General features: G+C 38.7%; 1 protein-coding gene across 1 annotated transcript in view; it reads left to right on the top strand.

Moving 5' to 3' along the window:
• The window catches only part of LOC132098986 (staphylococcal nuclease domain-containing protein 1-like), a 180994-nt gene continuing 163711 nt past the window's right edge, over nt 1-17283 (top strand). Inside the window, exons 1-8 of the mRNA XM_059505323.1 lie at nt 1-227; nt 1998-2147; nt 8721-8841; nt 8953-9034; nt 12517-12677; nt 15487-15578; nt 15999-16157; nt 17171-17277. Coding sequence (XP_059361306.1) covers nt 150-227; nt 1998-2147; nt 8721-8841; nt 8953-9034; nt 12517-12677; nt 15487-15578; nt 15999-16157; nt 17171-17277 — 950 coding nt within the window. The 5' untranslated portion in view covers nt 1-149. The remainder of the gene's footprint in view (nt 228-1997; nt 2148-8720; nt 8842-8952; nt 9035-12516; nt 12678-15486; nt 15579-15998; nt 16158-17170; nt 17278-17283) is intronic.

Genomic DNA, 17283 nt, shown 5'->3' with positions numbered 1-17283 from the left:
GCAACATTCCGACGTGTACCTCCTCACGCTGTGCTTCCGGTCTCTCTTCTCCTCCTCGGCTCACAGTAGAGGCGTCTCGTAGGACTCTCCCGGCTCCTGTACCTCTCTCTCTTCCCTCCCTAACGGAATACTCCTCTAGCCCAGCGGACATGGCATCTGCAGCAGCGGCACAAGTTCAGTCCAACCCAGCCTCATCTCCACAGCTGCAGAGGGGAATAGTGAAGATGGTAGGAGAGCACACGGGACACAAGTGTGGGTCTGGGGGTGCTGGTCAACTCTCTAGTGCTCATGGGGGAAGAAGTGATTGCGAAGTGTTCAAAAGTTCTTTATTTTTTATTTTTCAGGCATGCATTATTGCAGCTTATTGCTTCTCGTTTAGTTCTTTTGACTTCTGGCTTGTCTCCGTTGTTTTCATGAGCAGCAGAGATTGAGAGAAGTTGAGCGCTCCTCAGCTGTGATCCAGATGGCCAGTTATGCAACATTTGTAGTCAACGTTTCACTAAACTTTTGACATCTTTCATTTGCTGTTGTAAATGTTGCCAAACATTATTATAAACCAGTCGCTAAATCTAAATATTTTACAGCTGCAAATCAATATTTGTAAAGAGGTACATTTTTCATAACAAACTCTGATAGTTTGTTAAGCACCCTCTTCCATCAACCTGTTGTAGTCATAATCTCGAATAACCTATATTAATGGGGTTGCTAAATTTTTCTCTCTCTCTTTCTCTATATATATAGCCTATATATATACTACGTTAAAACCATGCTAACTTATTATTAGCCAAAACAATAAAAAGCAGTTAAACATAATGACAGAAACCTCTTTTCACTGGTTTGACGGAGATACCTTCAGATTTTGAATTCTTATGTTGATTTTATAGATATAATAATAATTATAGTTTATTGATTCAGTTGATTACGTTACGTTAATATAGTCAGTTCCATGGGATAATATATCCTCCTAATAAATTTAAACTTGATTAAAGTGGTTGGCATGGTAAGTTATTGTAAATGAAATGTCATGACCTGTCTTGTATAGCGTTGACTTTGCCTAAACATGAAATTATCCTTTTTAAAACGAACGAAGTGCTTTCCAGTCTTGCTCAACTCCTTGTTAAATTAAAGCATGTTGGATTTGGGAAATTCATGAATAATTTCCGCCCCAGACTGTGTATTCTTCCATACAGTCAGTAATTAAGCAGACCCTCTGCTCTCAGCGCCTTTCTAAAGGAAATAATGAACTGAACCCTTCACCGCTTGACCCCCACATTCTTGCTTTATTAGATATTTAATACATTTAAATAAAGCCCAGATGAACACTCGGTTATGCAATCAAAACACAGATGTTAATTAGTGTGTGTTATATGCCTTTTTGTTTGAATCAAATGCGAGCAGGACAATAACTTCATCTGATGTCGCAGATATTTCCAAGCAGGACAGAGCGGACATTTGTTCAAAAATTAGACTTAAGACTAAAACAATGGACACCGAATATGACATCTGATTGGATAAGCCACTTTTAGATCTGCAACAACTGATTCTTAAGGCAAAAAGCAAACAGGATGAGGCTAGTAAGCATTATTGCTGTAAATACCTCAAACATCTCAGAGAACAATCACTGATTCAAATGCTAATGTGAATACACACATAATCGGCAATCTCTCCTCCGAGTATTTGAAGTTGTTTTTGTTTAGAGCTGCTGAAGCTGAGGTGTCATCCTGTGATTAACACCGTAGTGATTGTTTCAGTGATGGTGTCTTTGGTTAGTGGGTGTAATAGGTGTTCAACTGTTGGCCAAACACAAACAAACAGGTCCTAAAGGAATTGTGGCCTCGATCAGATACCTCAGGCATTCAGTTGCAGATTGATTGTTTGTGTCATGCATCACCAATGCCAGTGCAGTTACAGCTCTCAACATTATTGACATGACTGGAATGATAAACTATTTATGAAACCTTATATAAGGACTCACATTGATTTGTTTTTCTTTGCAGGTCTTGTCTGGTTGTGCGGTCATTGTTAGGGGTCAGCCACGAGGAGGACCCCCTCCAGAACGGCAGATCAACTTAAGTAACATCCGAGCCGGAGCTCTCGCACGTCGCGCAGTTCAGGGTCAACCAGATAACAAGGACACACCAGATGAGGTAAACATGTCAATGTCAATGTCACCTTTATTTATATAGCGCTTTAAACAAAATACATTGCGTCAAAGCAACTGAACAACATTCATTAGGAAAACAGTGTCAATAATGCAAAAATGATAGTTAAAGGCAGTTCATCATTGGATTCAGTTATGTCATCTCTGTTCAGTTAAATAGTGTCTGTGCATTTATTTGCAATCAATTCAACGATATCGCTGTAGATGAAGTGTCCCCAACTAAGCAAGCCAGAGGCGACAGCGGCAAGGAACCGAAACTCCATTGGTGACAGAATGGAGAAAAAAACCTTGGGAGAAACCAGGCTCAGTAGGGGGGGCAGTTCTCCTCTGACCAGACGAAACCAGTAGTTCAATTCCAGGCTGCAGCAAAGTCAGATTGTGCAGAAGAATCATCTGTTTCCTGTGGTCTTGTCCTGGTGCTCCTCTGAGACAAGGTCTTTACAGGGGATCTGTATCTGGGGCTCTAGTTGTCCTGGTCTCCGCTGTCTTTCAGGGATGTAGAGGTCCTTTCTAGGTGCTGATCCAGCATCTGGTCTGGATACGTACTGGATCCGGGTGACTGCAGTGACCCTCTGATCTGGACACAGACTGGATCTGGTGGCCACGGTGACCTCGGAACAAGAGACAAACAGACAAATATTAGCGTAGATGCCATTCTTCTAATGATGTAGCAAGTACATAAGTTGTTATGGGAAGTGTTTCCGGTTCCGGTTTACCTAATTAATGCAGCCTAAAAATCCTTTAACGGATTTGGATAATAAAAGCATATTAGTATGTTAGTGTATGCCAGGTTAAAGAGATGGGTCTTTAATCTAGATTTAAACTGCAAGAGTGTGTCTGCCTCCCGAACAATGTTAGGTAGGTTATTCCAGAGTTTGGGCGCCAAATAGGAAAAGGATCTGCCGCCTGCAGTCGATTTTGATATTCTAGGTATTATCAAATTGCCTGAGTTTTGAGAACGTAGCGGACGTAGAGGATTATAATGTAAAAGGAGCTCATTCAAATACTGAGGTGCTAAACCATTCAGGGCTTTATAAGTAATAAGCAATATTTTAAAATCTATGCGATGCTTGATAGGGAGCCAGTGCAGTGTTGACAGGACCGGGCTAATATGGTCATACTTCCTGGTTCTAGTAAGAACTCTTGCTGCTGCATTTTGGACTAGCTGTAGTTTGTTTACTAAGCGTGCAGAACAACCACCCAATAAAGCATTACAATAATCTAACCTTGAGGTCATAAATGCATGGATTAACATTTCTGCATTTGACATTGAGAGCATAGGCCGTAATTTAGATATATTTTTGAGATGGAAAAATGCAGTTTTACAAATGCTAGAAACGTGGCTTTCTAAGGAAAGATTGCGATCAAGTAGCACACCTAGGTTCCTAACTGATGACGAAGAATTGACAGAGCAACCATCAAGTCTTAGACAGTGTTCTAGGTTATTACAAGCAGAGTTTTTAGGTCCTATAATTAACACCTCTGTTTTTTCAGAATTTAGCAGTAAGAAATTACTCGTCATCCAGTTTTTTATATCGACTATGCAATCCATTAGTTTTTCAAATTGGTGTGTTTCACCGGGCTGCGAAGAAATATAGAGCTGAGTATCATCAGCATAACAGTGAAAGCTAACACCATGTTTCCTGATGATATCTCCCAAGGGTAACATATAAAGCGTGAAGAGTAGCGGCCCTAGTACTGAGCCTTGAGGTACTCCATAGTGCACTTGTGATCGATAGGATACATCTTCATTCACTGCCATGAACTGATGGCGGTCATATAAGTACGATTTAAACCATGCTAATGCACTTCCACTGATGCCAACAAAGTATTCAAGTCTATGCAAAAGAATGTTGTGGTCAATTGTGTCAAACGCAGCACTAAGATCCAATAAAACTAATAGAGAGATACACCCACGATCAGATGATAAGAGCAGATCATTTGTAACTCTAAGAAGAGCAGTCTCAGTACTATGATACGGTCTAAATCCTGACTGGAAATCCTCACATATACCATTTTTCTCTAAGAAGGAATATAATTGTGTGGATACCACCTTTTCTAGTATCTTGGACAGAAAAGGGAGATTCGAGATTGGTCTATAATTAACTAGTTCTTTGGGGTCAAGTTGTGGTTTTTTGATGAGAGGCTTAATAACAGCCAGTTTGAAGGTTTTGGGGACATGTCCTAATGACAATGAGGAATTAATAATAGTCAGAAGAGGATCTATGACTTCTGGAAGCACCTCTTTCAGGAGCTTAGATGGTATAGGGTCTAACATACATGTTGTTGGTTTAGATGATTTAACAAGTTTATACAATCCTTCCTCTCCTATGGTAGAGAATGAGTGGAACTGTTCCTCAGGGGGTCTATAGTGCACTGTCTGATGTGATACTGTAGCTGACGGCTGAATGGTTGCAATTTTATCTCTAATAGTATCGATTTTAGAAGTAAAGTAGTTCATAAACTCATTACTGCTGTGGTGTTGGGAAATGTCAACACTTGTTGAGGCTTTATTTTTCGTTAATTTAGCCACTGTGTTGAATAAATACCTGGGGTTATGTTTGTTTTCTTCTAAAAGAGAAGAAAAGTAATCGGATCTAGCAGTTTTTAATGCTTGTCTGTAGGATATGTTACTTTCCCGCCAAGCAATACAAAATACCTCTAGTTTTGTTTTCCTCCAGCTGCGCTCCATTTTTCGGGCTGCTCTCTTTAGGGTGCGAGTATGCTCATTATACCATGGTGTCAAACTGTTTTCCTTAACCTTCCTTAAGTGTAAAGGAGCAACTTTATTTAAAGTGCTAGAAAAGAGAGAGTCCATAGTTTCTGTTACATCATCAAGTTGTTCTGAGGTTTTGGATATGCTAAGGAATTTGGATACATCAGGAAGATAACTTAAAAAGCAGTCTTTTGTGTTAGAAGTGATGGTTCTTCCATACTTGTAACAAGAAGTAGAATTTACAATTTTGGCTATATGAATTTTGCAAAGAACTAAATAATGATCTGAGATATCATCACTTGGCTGAATAATTTCAACACCATCAACATCAATTCCATATGACAGTATTAAATCTAGAGTATGATTTCGACAATGAGTAGGTCCTGAAACGTGTTGTCTAACCCCAATAGAGTTCAGAATGTCTATAAATGCTGATCCCAATGCATCGTTTTCATTATCAACATGGATATTAAAATCACCAACTATTAAAACTTTATCTGCAGCCAGAACTAACTCAGATGTAAAATCACCAAACTCTTTAATAAAGTCTGTATGGTGCCCTGGTGGCCTGTATACAGTAGCCAGTACAAACATAACAGGGGATTTATCATTAACATTTGTTTCTCTGGATAGTGTTATATGAAGTGCCATTACTTCAAACGAGTTATACTTGTAGCCTGCCCTCTGAGAAATCCTGAAAACGTTGTTATAAATTGAAGCAACAACTCCCCCTTTGCCTTTTAGACGTGGCTCATGTTTATAACAGTAATCTTGGGGGGTGGACTCATTTAAAATAATGTAATCATCAGGTTTTAGCCAGGTTTCTGTCAAACAGAGTACATCTATATTATGATCAGTGATCATATTATTTACAAAAAGTGTTTTCGTAGAAAGGGATCTGATATTCAATAAGCCAAGCTTTATCATTTGTTTATCCATATTGCTTCTGTTTTTTATTTGTTGAACCTCAATTAAATTGTTAATCTTAACTTGGTTTGGACGTTTTTTGTTTTTTCTAGTTCGGGGAACAGACACAGTCTCTATAGTGTGATATCTAGGTGAAAAAGTCTCTATGTGCTGAGAATTAACTGACCTCTGTGATGGGAGGCAGCTAGCAGACGGTCGGTTTAGCCAGTCTGTCTGCTTCCTGACCTGGGCCCCAGTTAGTCAAGTATAAACACTAAGACTATTTGCCATATTTCTAGAGAGAAGAGTGGCGCCACCCCAGGAGGGATGAAGACCATCTCTTTTAAACAGGTCAGGTCTGCCCCAAAAGCTCGTCCAATTGTCTATGAAACCTATGTTATTCTGTGGGCACCACTTAGACATCCAGCCATTGAGTGATGACAATCTGCTATGCATCTCATCACCACGGTAAGCAGGGAGGGGACCAGAGCATATTACAGTGTCTGACATCGTGCTTGCAAGTTCACACACCTCTTTAATGTTATTTTTAGTGATCTCAGACTGGCGAAGCCGAACATCATTAGCGCCGGCATGAATAACAATCTTACTGTATTTACGTTAAGCATTAGCCAGCACTTTTAAATTTGCCAAGATGTCAGGCGCTCTGGCTCCCGGTAAACATTTGACTATGGTGGCTGGTGTCTCTATATTCACGTTCCGTACAATAGAATCACCAATAACTAGAGCACTTTCATCAGGTTTCTCAGTGGGTGCATCACTGAGTGGGGAGAACCTGTTTAATGTTTTGATCGGAGCAGAAGAGCGGTGTTTTGACCCACGACTACGCTGCCTCACCGTCACCCAGTTGCCCTGCTGCTGGGGCTCTGTTTCCGGAACCGAACAATGTACAGGAATCCCTGATCTAGACGCATCCAAAGCCGTATCTAGAGCCCTAACATTTTTACTGTCCTCAATTAAAGTTTGGATGCGTGTCTCTAATTCTGAAATCTTCTCTGTCAGCCTAACTATTTCCCTGCATTTATCACATGTGAATCCCTCATTCATTTATCACAACATCAACCCTGCTCAGGGCTGCCTGGCCCCTTGATTTTTTTTTTGATTCATAGTCTTTCTGTCTTTTTTGTTTACGCAGTGAATTTTCTGTTGATCATGTTAACTTATTTCTTTTTTTGTGAGTGTTTGTGAAAAATCTGAATATTGCAGAAAAATTATAATAATATATTTATTATAGTTGCAAATAAAGCAACATTTCTGTCCACTGTGTTCAACATATATATATATATATAAATAAAAATCACACCTTCCTGGGAAACTGATGTGAAGTGGTCATGGTCTTGTTTGTGCAATGTGTTCATAAAGCATTAAACCAGAAACAATATAAAAAGTCCTTGAACATGGAAAGCAACAGAAACGTATTATTCTTTATGGCAATATTTTTTTGTATTATTTAGGTTAATATAAATAACTTTTACTTAAGTGTGAGTAAAGCAGTCGCAAACGCAACAGTTTTCATGCTAAGTGACTAAATGTCTGTTGTCTGCTATTGGATAAATTATTAGATTTCACTCACCAGTGTTTGAGTTAGAGGCTAAAAATAAGTTTAGCACTGATATATTTTCACTTACTTATGCTGGAACACACTGAGTGCGTGAGAGTTTGACTCTTTTGTCTTAACGGCACACCGTTCTCATTGATAGCAATAGATGTGTAGTGTGTTTGATGCACCGTAACTCTAGTGTGTAGCGTCCTACTCACCGTGGCTCGGGTGAGAGCTATCTGGGTTTCTCTCAGACAGACAAAGAGAAAGAGCGAGTGAGAGAGACTTGCAAACCATGCAGAATTTACACGCAAATGGTGGTATTTGCTGTATTTTCCTGTCAAATGATTGAGTTCATTCAGAGTTTTTCATCCTTCAAGCAAAAGCCACTGCCGGTTCCTCTGGTATTCGGTGGAACTAATGCGCAAACACCTATTACCATCCAGATTTGATTTGTGCAAGTCAGCGAACACAGTCCTTGCGATTTAATATTCATTATCACAGCAACTCATCAGACCTGATCTAGTCTGGCTAATAAAAATTACAAGCCAATAGTGATTATATTGGCATTGTGTGCATGGAGGGTTGCAATATTACTTTTTACTCTGTTTTTCATCAAATAAGTGTAGCTTTCGTGAGCATAAGAGACTAAAAACATTTTTAAGGAGTCTTACAGACCCCAAACTTTGAAAAACAAAAAAGGTATGTGCACATCATACTTGAAGATATATTCCAACTCAGCCCAGTGTATGTGTTTATATTTGTACTTCTGCCAAACATATTAATTGACATCCTTACATTTGCGTAAAAAATCTTTGGACAAGCTCACTTAATAACAGTGTTGTAGTGCATATTCTGGGAACCCACTATAAAATGACTATAAACATTAATAATAAGTTTAACGCTTAATTCAGTATTATTTTCTATAATCAGTAACGTTGAATTTTGCTGTTTGGTCTACGGTGTATTCAGTAATGTGAGTTGTATATTTACAGTAATGCATGAACTGGTAAAACGCATACCTTGATTGCAGTGTTAGCCTCTTTGGATAATAGAGAAACTCCCATCTGCCAAATGCATAAAGAAATTGAATAAAGAAGTTTTTGGACCATAAGCCTTATAAGTCTATACGTTCCGCTTCACGCTGTGTCTAAAATCACAGTTTTGCTCTACGTCTTGAGACCTTTTTCCTTAAGTAAATCCATTATATTTCTAAACCTTGAATTCTACAGCTCATTAACTCCAGAATTTTTTGTTTGAACATTTTCATTCTCACCAGAGTGAATAGAGACTCTTTTTAGTTGCTAAAGCACATTCTCCGATGCTGAATGGCTGTAAATAGCTGTGTGGGTGTGATTTGTATTTTCTTTTTTTTGCAGCCTTGGGCTTTCCAGGCACGAGAGTTTTTACGCAAGAAGATAATTGGCAAAGAAGTCTGCTTCACCGTGGAGAATAAAACCCCTCAGGGCAGGGAATACGGCCTGGTCTACCTGGGAAAAGGTGAGCGTTGTTTATATTCATAAAAAAAGGATCTCACTGCAACAGTGCTGATCTGAAATGTGTGTGTTTATTTTAGCATTGTTATAGTAACCCCTTTTGATCTCTCCAAAGACCCCTCAGGAGAAAGTATCGCTGAGTCCCTTGTGACCGAAGGTCTCGCCACAGTTCGTAGAGAAGGCATCAGAGGAAACAAGTAAGAACTCTGTGTGTTTTCATTCCTCATGCATCAAACAACTGGTGTCAGTATGGTTCTTGCACCTATTGTCAAAGCCACATTGCTTGCTATGTATTCCCATTGGCTGAGATCATTTGTGTTGTCACAATTGGTGTTATATTAAAACACATGATTTGTCCTGCAGGGGGCAGTGTTTGCCTTTAATGAAGTTTAGACACTCTAGTCTAGGGCTTTAGCTGACATTATTGCTTTACATATTTCTACGTTTTGATCTCTCAGTCCCTCTTCTGGACATATCTGCTCATTACACATCCTGTCTATCCGCCCTTTCCCTCTGGCTAGAAGCGATGTAATATTGTCCTAAGCTTTTGGGACTTAATGATGCGAATGCGGGCCGCTCTGTTAAATGACCCTGAACAATTGCCAGTGGAATAGGTTTGCTTTAGGCTGATTTTCCCCACAGGAGACGGTGGTGTTAGACCCACTGTTCTCTCCACAGCCCCTGAACAGCCTTCTCATTAGCCAGGCCTGCTGTGGCCCATCACAGCCCACTGGATCGACTATCATAATCTCCAAAGGAGTCGTGTTTAAACCTAGGCCGCACTTTGCCCACCAGCCCTCATTTAGGCACAGCCGAGCAGGGATGGATGCCCACTCCTCTCTCCCTGACACGCTATTGTTCTCTCTTTTGAAAAGTTGAAGGAAAACAAAACTTTACTAGACTAAGACAACTTCAGATGGCTGATGAGATTTGGCAACCCCTTATTTCCTGTAGTTAAAATTTATGAATGCTTAGAGATCTGGAGCTTTGGGCTTGTCAAGTCATAGCCTGAAGGTGACTTTTCTTTGACATTTTCTTTACCAGCCTTGGCTGTTACTACATGAGTGAGTTTTTAAACAAGAGTCGGGTATTAACATCTGTCCTGTGTCTCGTCGTCTTGCATATCAGAAAAAGTGGGACAATGATCCCAGATGGCTGGTTTGAATATTGTGAGCTTTGTGTTTGTGTACATTAGACATGGCAGTGTCCTAGTCTCCCATGAGCCACCCACATTTGGTTTACTGACCATCTGATGAGTATTGCTTTTAAAACTGGAAATTTACACAATGGTTCAATGAAATTTCACAACTGTAATGCAATTTGTGGCAATTGATGCGTGTAGGTTTTTATCAGTCCAGCTGAAAACAAAATATAGTTTGAAAGGAATTCGAATTTCTTCAAGTACGAAGCTAGTGCACTAGATACTCGCATGCGGTTTCCACTGTTTATGATGGTTTCTGTACAGCCCCCCACTGAGATTGACACATTTATATGTTATTAATTTCAAACTTAGCGTGAAATCAAAGAAAATTGTGGTTGGGCACCCAAAGGTCTCTTTCTATCCAGTGTTGTTATTGTTAACTAAAACTGTTGAAAACATAATTTTGCTTTAATTGAAATAAAGCTAAAATATAAATGTTAGATGCAAATAGTTATTACAAACATTGCCCTGGCAACTAATTGAAATACGTTGAAGTATTAAAACTACTAACTGAAACAAAAATAAATTAAAGCTAAATTATAAATAAAAAAAATGACAAAACAAATTACTGATACTTGATTACAATTAAACCTAAAAATATATCAATAAGAAACCAACTCAAAATATTAATAAATACTATAATAGGGGAATGGGGAAGCCGTGGCCTAACGGTTAGAGAGTTGGACTCCCAATCGAAAGGTTGTGAGTTCGAGTCCCAGGCCGGCAAGAATTGTGGGTGGGGGGAGTGCATGTACAGTTCTCTCTCCACCTTCAATACCACGACTTAGGTGCCCTTGAGCAAGGCATTGAACCCCCAACTGCTCCCCGGGCGCCGCAGCATAAATGGCTGCCCACTGCTCCGGGTGTGTGTTCACAGTGTGTGTGTGTGTTCACTGCTCTGTGTGTGTGCATTTCGGATGGGTTAAATGCAGAGCACAAATTCTGAGTATGGGTCACCATACTTGGCTGAATGTCACTTTCAATTCAATTTTCAATAATATTTATATAGTTTGTATAATAATTTGGCATTCAAATACATCGCGAATACGGAAACATTTGATTTTGTGTCGAATGGGAGACCCAACGTTGGTTTCAGTTTTCTTTAGCCTAAATTAATTTGTTTTGGCTTGTCGTTTATGTTGCTATAACTTTTTATAGGCTATTTTTTAAACAGGATATTGTTAATTAAAAGAATTTGTTGTGGAGTGAGGGGAACTGAAATAGCATTTTGCGTCAACGTTAGGCCTATTTCTGAATGAAATAATAAAATGCAACTTATTAGTAGGCTATGCGACGTATGCTTTTTATTTTTTTCTCTCTGAAAAAAACAAAAAAAATTATAATTATATGCATAGCCTATTTTAACAATGCAGTAAACCTTTTTAAATATTTAGATAAATTACTGAAAATAAATAAATGACTTTTTAAACCGTTTAACTGATTGTATTAATCGGTCAAAATTCCCTACTATAATACTATGTAAATAATATTAAAACAACACTGTTCCTATCAGTTTGTGTCCAGAATGCATTGCTGACCAGACTTTAAGTGATGTCAAAAGTCTGGATTTGTGAAAAGGTTTGTTTTTAGCTAAAGATCCAAGTTCTTTCCAATGTGTGAATATTGCAGAATAATGGCATTGAGTGTCCAGTGTTCACGTTTCATGTTTGTAGTTTTTCAGCAAAGCTCAAATGCATTTAAATAATCTCAATATTGAGATACTCCAATTAGAAATTCAGAATGCGTGCTCGTTCAGTGTAGATCTGATCTAAAAAACACTGAGTCTTGTTTTCATCTAGTTTCAGTGGGGAAATTAAATTATGATTGTATGCATGTTAATATTCAATCTCTTCCATCGAACCATCAAAACTCCCGTAATTCATAATTTAATCCTATAATTTTGTTGTCCAAGCCAAGACATTAAAGGAAGGGCTGATACATAATTGACAGGCTTGCTGGTCAAACTGTGTCCTTAATTAATGGACTTTCACCACCCTCATTTTTTTTCCCCCACTTAAAAAACAAAAGTTTTCATCATAGATTCTGATTCATCTCTCTCTGGTTCATTCTGTCTGGCTGTCTCGCCTCTTTAAGTCTGTTCATTATTAAGCCCAGTGCTACTTAAACTGATAGCCTCATTAAAAAAATAATAATAATCTGACGAGTGTCTACCATGGTCAGACTTTTTAATTCCCCTTAAAGATAATGATGGCTTTTAGAACAACAGAGGAATTAATTGAAACATGTGTTGGCTATTGATAATGAACAAACTCATTTGAAGAGCTCATCAAGGCCTCAGAAAAAGGGGCTGCTGTACTTGAGAGACCTCAACATCTGCTGCTCAGTGCATTGAAGTCCAGAGAGGAAAGAAAGGCAGACTAGAAAAGATCTTGTCTTCTTAGTTTTAGCTCTCAGAACTCTTGTGGTAAACTCTGTGGTTTGTAACTTGATATTTACTGGAGTCTCTGGATGTTTCAGCCCTGAGCAGGCCAGACTGTGTGATTTGGAGGACCAAGCCAAGGCTGCTAAAAAGGGTTTGTGGTCTGAGGGTGGAGGTGCACACACCATTCGAGATTTGAAGTACACCATCGAGAACCCCCGCAACTTTGTGGACTCCCTCCACCAGAAACCAGTCAACGGTAAGATGTGTGACGAACTTTGTTTGTAGATCACATGTTGTACTCTTGAGGGCCAGTACCAATGCTGGGGCAAACATCACTAGTGTTCAAGATCACGTCCAAATTTCATATTCATGTATGCAGATTTACTAATAAAAAACCCCAGCTGATTTGAATGAGTGAAGGAAAGCAGTACGTTGACTAAATTAGAGTCTCTCTGAATCTATCTGTCTGTTTATCTGACTGTCCGTCTGTCTGGCTGTCATCAGTGGTTAAAATTTCATTTATGTATTCTAAACAAATAATCTACAAAAAAAGGACAATCATTAGTTTTATTACAACTAAACAGATATTGTGAATTTGATAATTGCAGATATTAAACTTAAATGATCAACTTGATGTAATATTTGAAAATATCAAGAATATATATTTAAGTCACACCGGAAGTACTGGTTCCATATTTAGGGACCACAATACCATAAAGACTTGTTTTCTTTTTACCCAGAACACTCTAAAATTACTGCATGCATTTTCTTCAGACAAAAGCTGAAATTATGCACAATAAAACACTGTTCTCTCTGGTGCAGTGTCTCACTTTTCTTCCAGAAGCACTTTTTTCTCTCTCTCTTCACAGCTCTGCACACAGCTCATTTCCTCCATTTAAAATGAGTACTAACCCTGATGAGAGTTAACCTCTATCAGAGGGCTAGCCAGCTCACTGCAAATGTACAACTGAGTCATTAAATGCTATAGAAATCTGCCCCGTTTCCCCTCTTCGCTAACAAGCTTATTAGATGCTAATCAGAAGTCAAAGTTGCGACATTGCTCGTAATATTAAATTTAAACACACTTGGCCACATGACCCTTACCAGTGTGCCTGTGATTCACCTTCTTAGCGAATCATTTCACGTCTCTTGCTGTGCAGTAATGCCGAGTGATTTTTAAACATGCCAATTTGTTGTTCTGTTCAAAAGTGAGTACCATGCAGAGCTGGAGAGGCCTGTTTACATACTGGCAGCTACCCACATGCTATGACACCACGTGAACTTTCTGTGAAGTGGGCTGACAATTTGAATCGGAAAAACAAAGTTAGAATCACACCAACATACTGAATTGTCTTAGTTTAAAATATTAGAATAATTGCAGAGAGAGTTCATCATGCTGTAAACATCATTCCTTCACCAGTATTGTTGTAATTTTTTCTTAAACCATAAACTATGATGTTAAATTTTGTACACTACCATTCAAAAGTTTGGGGTCAGTGAGATTTGGAGGCATTAAACTGATCAAAAGTGAGAGTAAAGACCTTTTATGATGTGAAAAGATTTCTAATTTGAATAAATGGAGTTCTTTTGGACTTCAGAGATTTCTCTAAAATTGAAAATAAAATGCTTTTTTGAGCACCAAATCAGCATATAGGTATGATTTCTGATTGTATGATTGGTATGTCGTATGAAGGATCATATGACACTGATCACTGATGCTGAAAATCCAGCTTTTCCATCATAGAAAAATACATTTGAAAATGTATTAAAGGTCCCATTTTTCGCGCTTTTTTGAAGCTTTGATTGTGTTTACAGTGTGCAATATAACTTGTTCATGTTTCGCGTGTAAAAAAACAGTATTTTTCACACAATTCACCTATCTGTATACTGCTGTTTTCACTGTCATAAAAACGGGCTGATGTCTTCCTTGTTCTATGAAGTCCCTCCTTCAGTAATACTTAATGAGTTCTGATTGGGCCAGCAGTTCCTGTGTTGTGATTCGACACCAGCTTAGAGCAGGCTGACCTCCTGGTAACGCGATTGGGCTAGTTTTGAGAAGCAAGTGGGCAGGATTTGTTTTGAAAACCTGACAATCCTGATCTGAACCATAGACCGTAAAAGAACGCACGTGCTGGAGATGTACTTATAATCACAGGAGCGTTTTTACTGACGAGATGCGTATGAAAATCGCATTTGATTTTTTTGCACAGCCCTAACATCTAGTTAACAAAGCTAAACAGCGTTGCCCTTTGTGTAATAAGTTACAGAAACTGTTAAACACACCAACTTAAATAATAAAATACACTTACCGGTTGTGGTCCATAAACAACGCCTTCTCCAGACAAAGAGGGAACTGCTCCATCTTTCAAGAATAATCTTTGTGCGAATCTGGCATTAAACTGATTGAGATTGAGGAAGCTGTCCTCAGCTAAATATGCTGCACATAGTTTTACATGTGGATTATAATTTTCGGGAACAGAGTTAAACATTAATCTCCAAGTACAGCGTCCCTGGGAAGCCCAAACAAAGGTGATTGGACTCCGAGATGAAAATAACTGCGTCTCGACGACATGGCGACAAACACAACTCAGCTCTTTCTCTTCTCCGTCGGAGCGCAACAAGACCACGCCCCCCTTTTTGTGTATTCCTGTGGGCAGAGGTTAGTCAAAAAACTGTCTTAGTGACGTCATTTCTGCAGGAACTAGAGGGATGTAGTCCAAACGGGTCATTCGTTGTAGGCGAATTCTGTTAAATAAAATATCTCGCTTCGCATTGAACTTTGAGCTTTAGAATTTGATAGATATTATTTATACTCTAACAACAACATTACACACGAACTAAAGTTTAAAACATGGGATCACGAAGAACGGGACCTTTATAAATAGAAATGTTACTTTATATTTTATTACTGTTTTTACTGTATTTTTGATAAAATAAATGTAGCTCTGCTGAGCAAAATATACTTTTTTTTTTAAGTCTCTTTTTAAAGTCTTACTGACTCCTTTTGAATGGTACTGTAATTTTAATTGTGTGAAACAGAGGCTGTTTCTCATATACCCACACAGCCATTATTGAACATGTGCGTGATGGCTGCATAGTACGGGCGCTGCTTCTGCCCGACTACTATCTGGTGACAGTCATGCTGTCTGGAGTCAAGGTGAGTTTCAGTCCTTCTCTGTGTAATGCTATGATTAAAAGAAACCCAATTTCTTTCAGCAGAACCCTTGAGACCAATATTTCTCAGTTTCTCATTAGTTCATTTCTATGTATCTCTTGATAGGTAGCCTTGAGAGATTCCCTCTAGGTTTTCTTAGACCAGACCTGTTCCATAAATTCAGTGGACATCTTACTGCTTAATCTTACTAATCATGAAAAAAATGAACTCCATAACTGTGCTAAATTAAGTGTGTTGGTAGTAGAACTAGAGTTTTCACTCGGTGAATTTTCAGGAAAGGGTTTACATTCTTTGTAAAGGATGATTGTGATTTGTTTTCTGGGGTTTGTTTCTTATTATTTCCCAGTAGATTTCAGACAATGTATATTTCCTGTAATGTTTATGAAAAATCTGCATCTCCAGTGCCCTACACTTAAACGGGAGGCAGATGGCAGCGAGACCCCCGAGCCTTTTTCAGCAGAGGCGAAGTTCTTCACGGAGTCCAGACTTCTTCAGAGAGATGTGCAGATCATTTTGGAGTCTTGTCCCAACCAGGTCATTCTGGGGACCATCTTGCACCCGGTATGAAGCCACATCATCCCAGACCAGCTTTCTGTTTGATCTCTAATAACTGCAGTTGAACAAGAGTGTAAACCCTGTGAATTCCTCTTAGTTCAGATTTAGGCTAGAAGAGCAATATAGTCTTGATCCAAAATCTTGCAACTTTCAGTTGGAAAACCTGGAGTAATAATAGTAAGTAATAATGAGAGAGGGGGTTTTGTTTGCTTTTAATTTTGTTTCAGTCGCATCGAGTATGATAGCCTGCAGTTTGTCTATTGCTTAATATTTTTCGAACAATACCAGATCGTCACTATCATTATAAAGTTTTCAGCAAGCATACAGCGTTTTTAACATGCATGCCACAATGACAGAGACTAAATACCTAAGGAAAAGGAAGCATACCATGTTTGTTACCACAACAGCAATAATGCACATTTTTAAGTGAACATTGTTACCTCAAACAGTTTTTCGAGTAAAAAAAAGTAAATGGTTAGGAAGAAACTGTAGGACAAAGTAAAAATTTATCAAAGATCAAAAGTTTTATTTAAAGTAAATACCAAGCCAATACAAAGCATTCAAATAAACTTTCAAAAAGCTGAAAGACTGAAACACTGGCACTTTTGGCATCCCCAGTGTGTATAATTCATTAAAAACCAAGGCTGTAATCACTAATAAATGCTGTGGCAATGTGGGAGGATCTACAGGTCCAGACTTTAATATTTTATGCACATGTTTGTTGTAAAGGCCCTTCAATGGCAAGAATTCATTCACAGCGAAACCGCAGGTTTAAAGCCTCCTTGTGTCATAGTTCTTGCGAATCAGCGTCAGACATAATCCGTGTCACACAATGTGTGAGGATGTTTTGCTCATGAACAATATTATACACATTTACCTTAGTGTCTCTTTCTGTTGATAAAGCCAGCAAAGCTTCACATTGTCAGGTTTCCTCCCCTTCTCTTTCCCTTTTCTCAGTTTCTTATGAATTTCTTAGCTAACATGATATCCTGATGTGTTTGTTTGTGTGGTCATTACAGAATGGGAACATCACAGAGTTGCTGTTGAAGGAGGGCTTTGCACGTTGTGTGGACTGGTCCATGGCTGTTTACACCCAGGGTGCTGAGAAACTCAGAGCGGCAGAACGGTCAGT

Source organism: Carassius carassius, chromosome 22 (assembly GCF_963082965.1).
Source record: "Carassius carassius chromosome 22, fCarCar2.1, whole genome shotgun sequence".
NCBI lineage: Eukaryota > Metazoa > Chordata > Actinopteri > Cypriniformes > Cyprinidae > Carassius > Carassius carassius.
The sequence above is the reverse complement of the archived record's forward strand: the minus strand, read 5'-3'. Positions and strand labels throughout refer to the sequence as shown.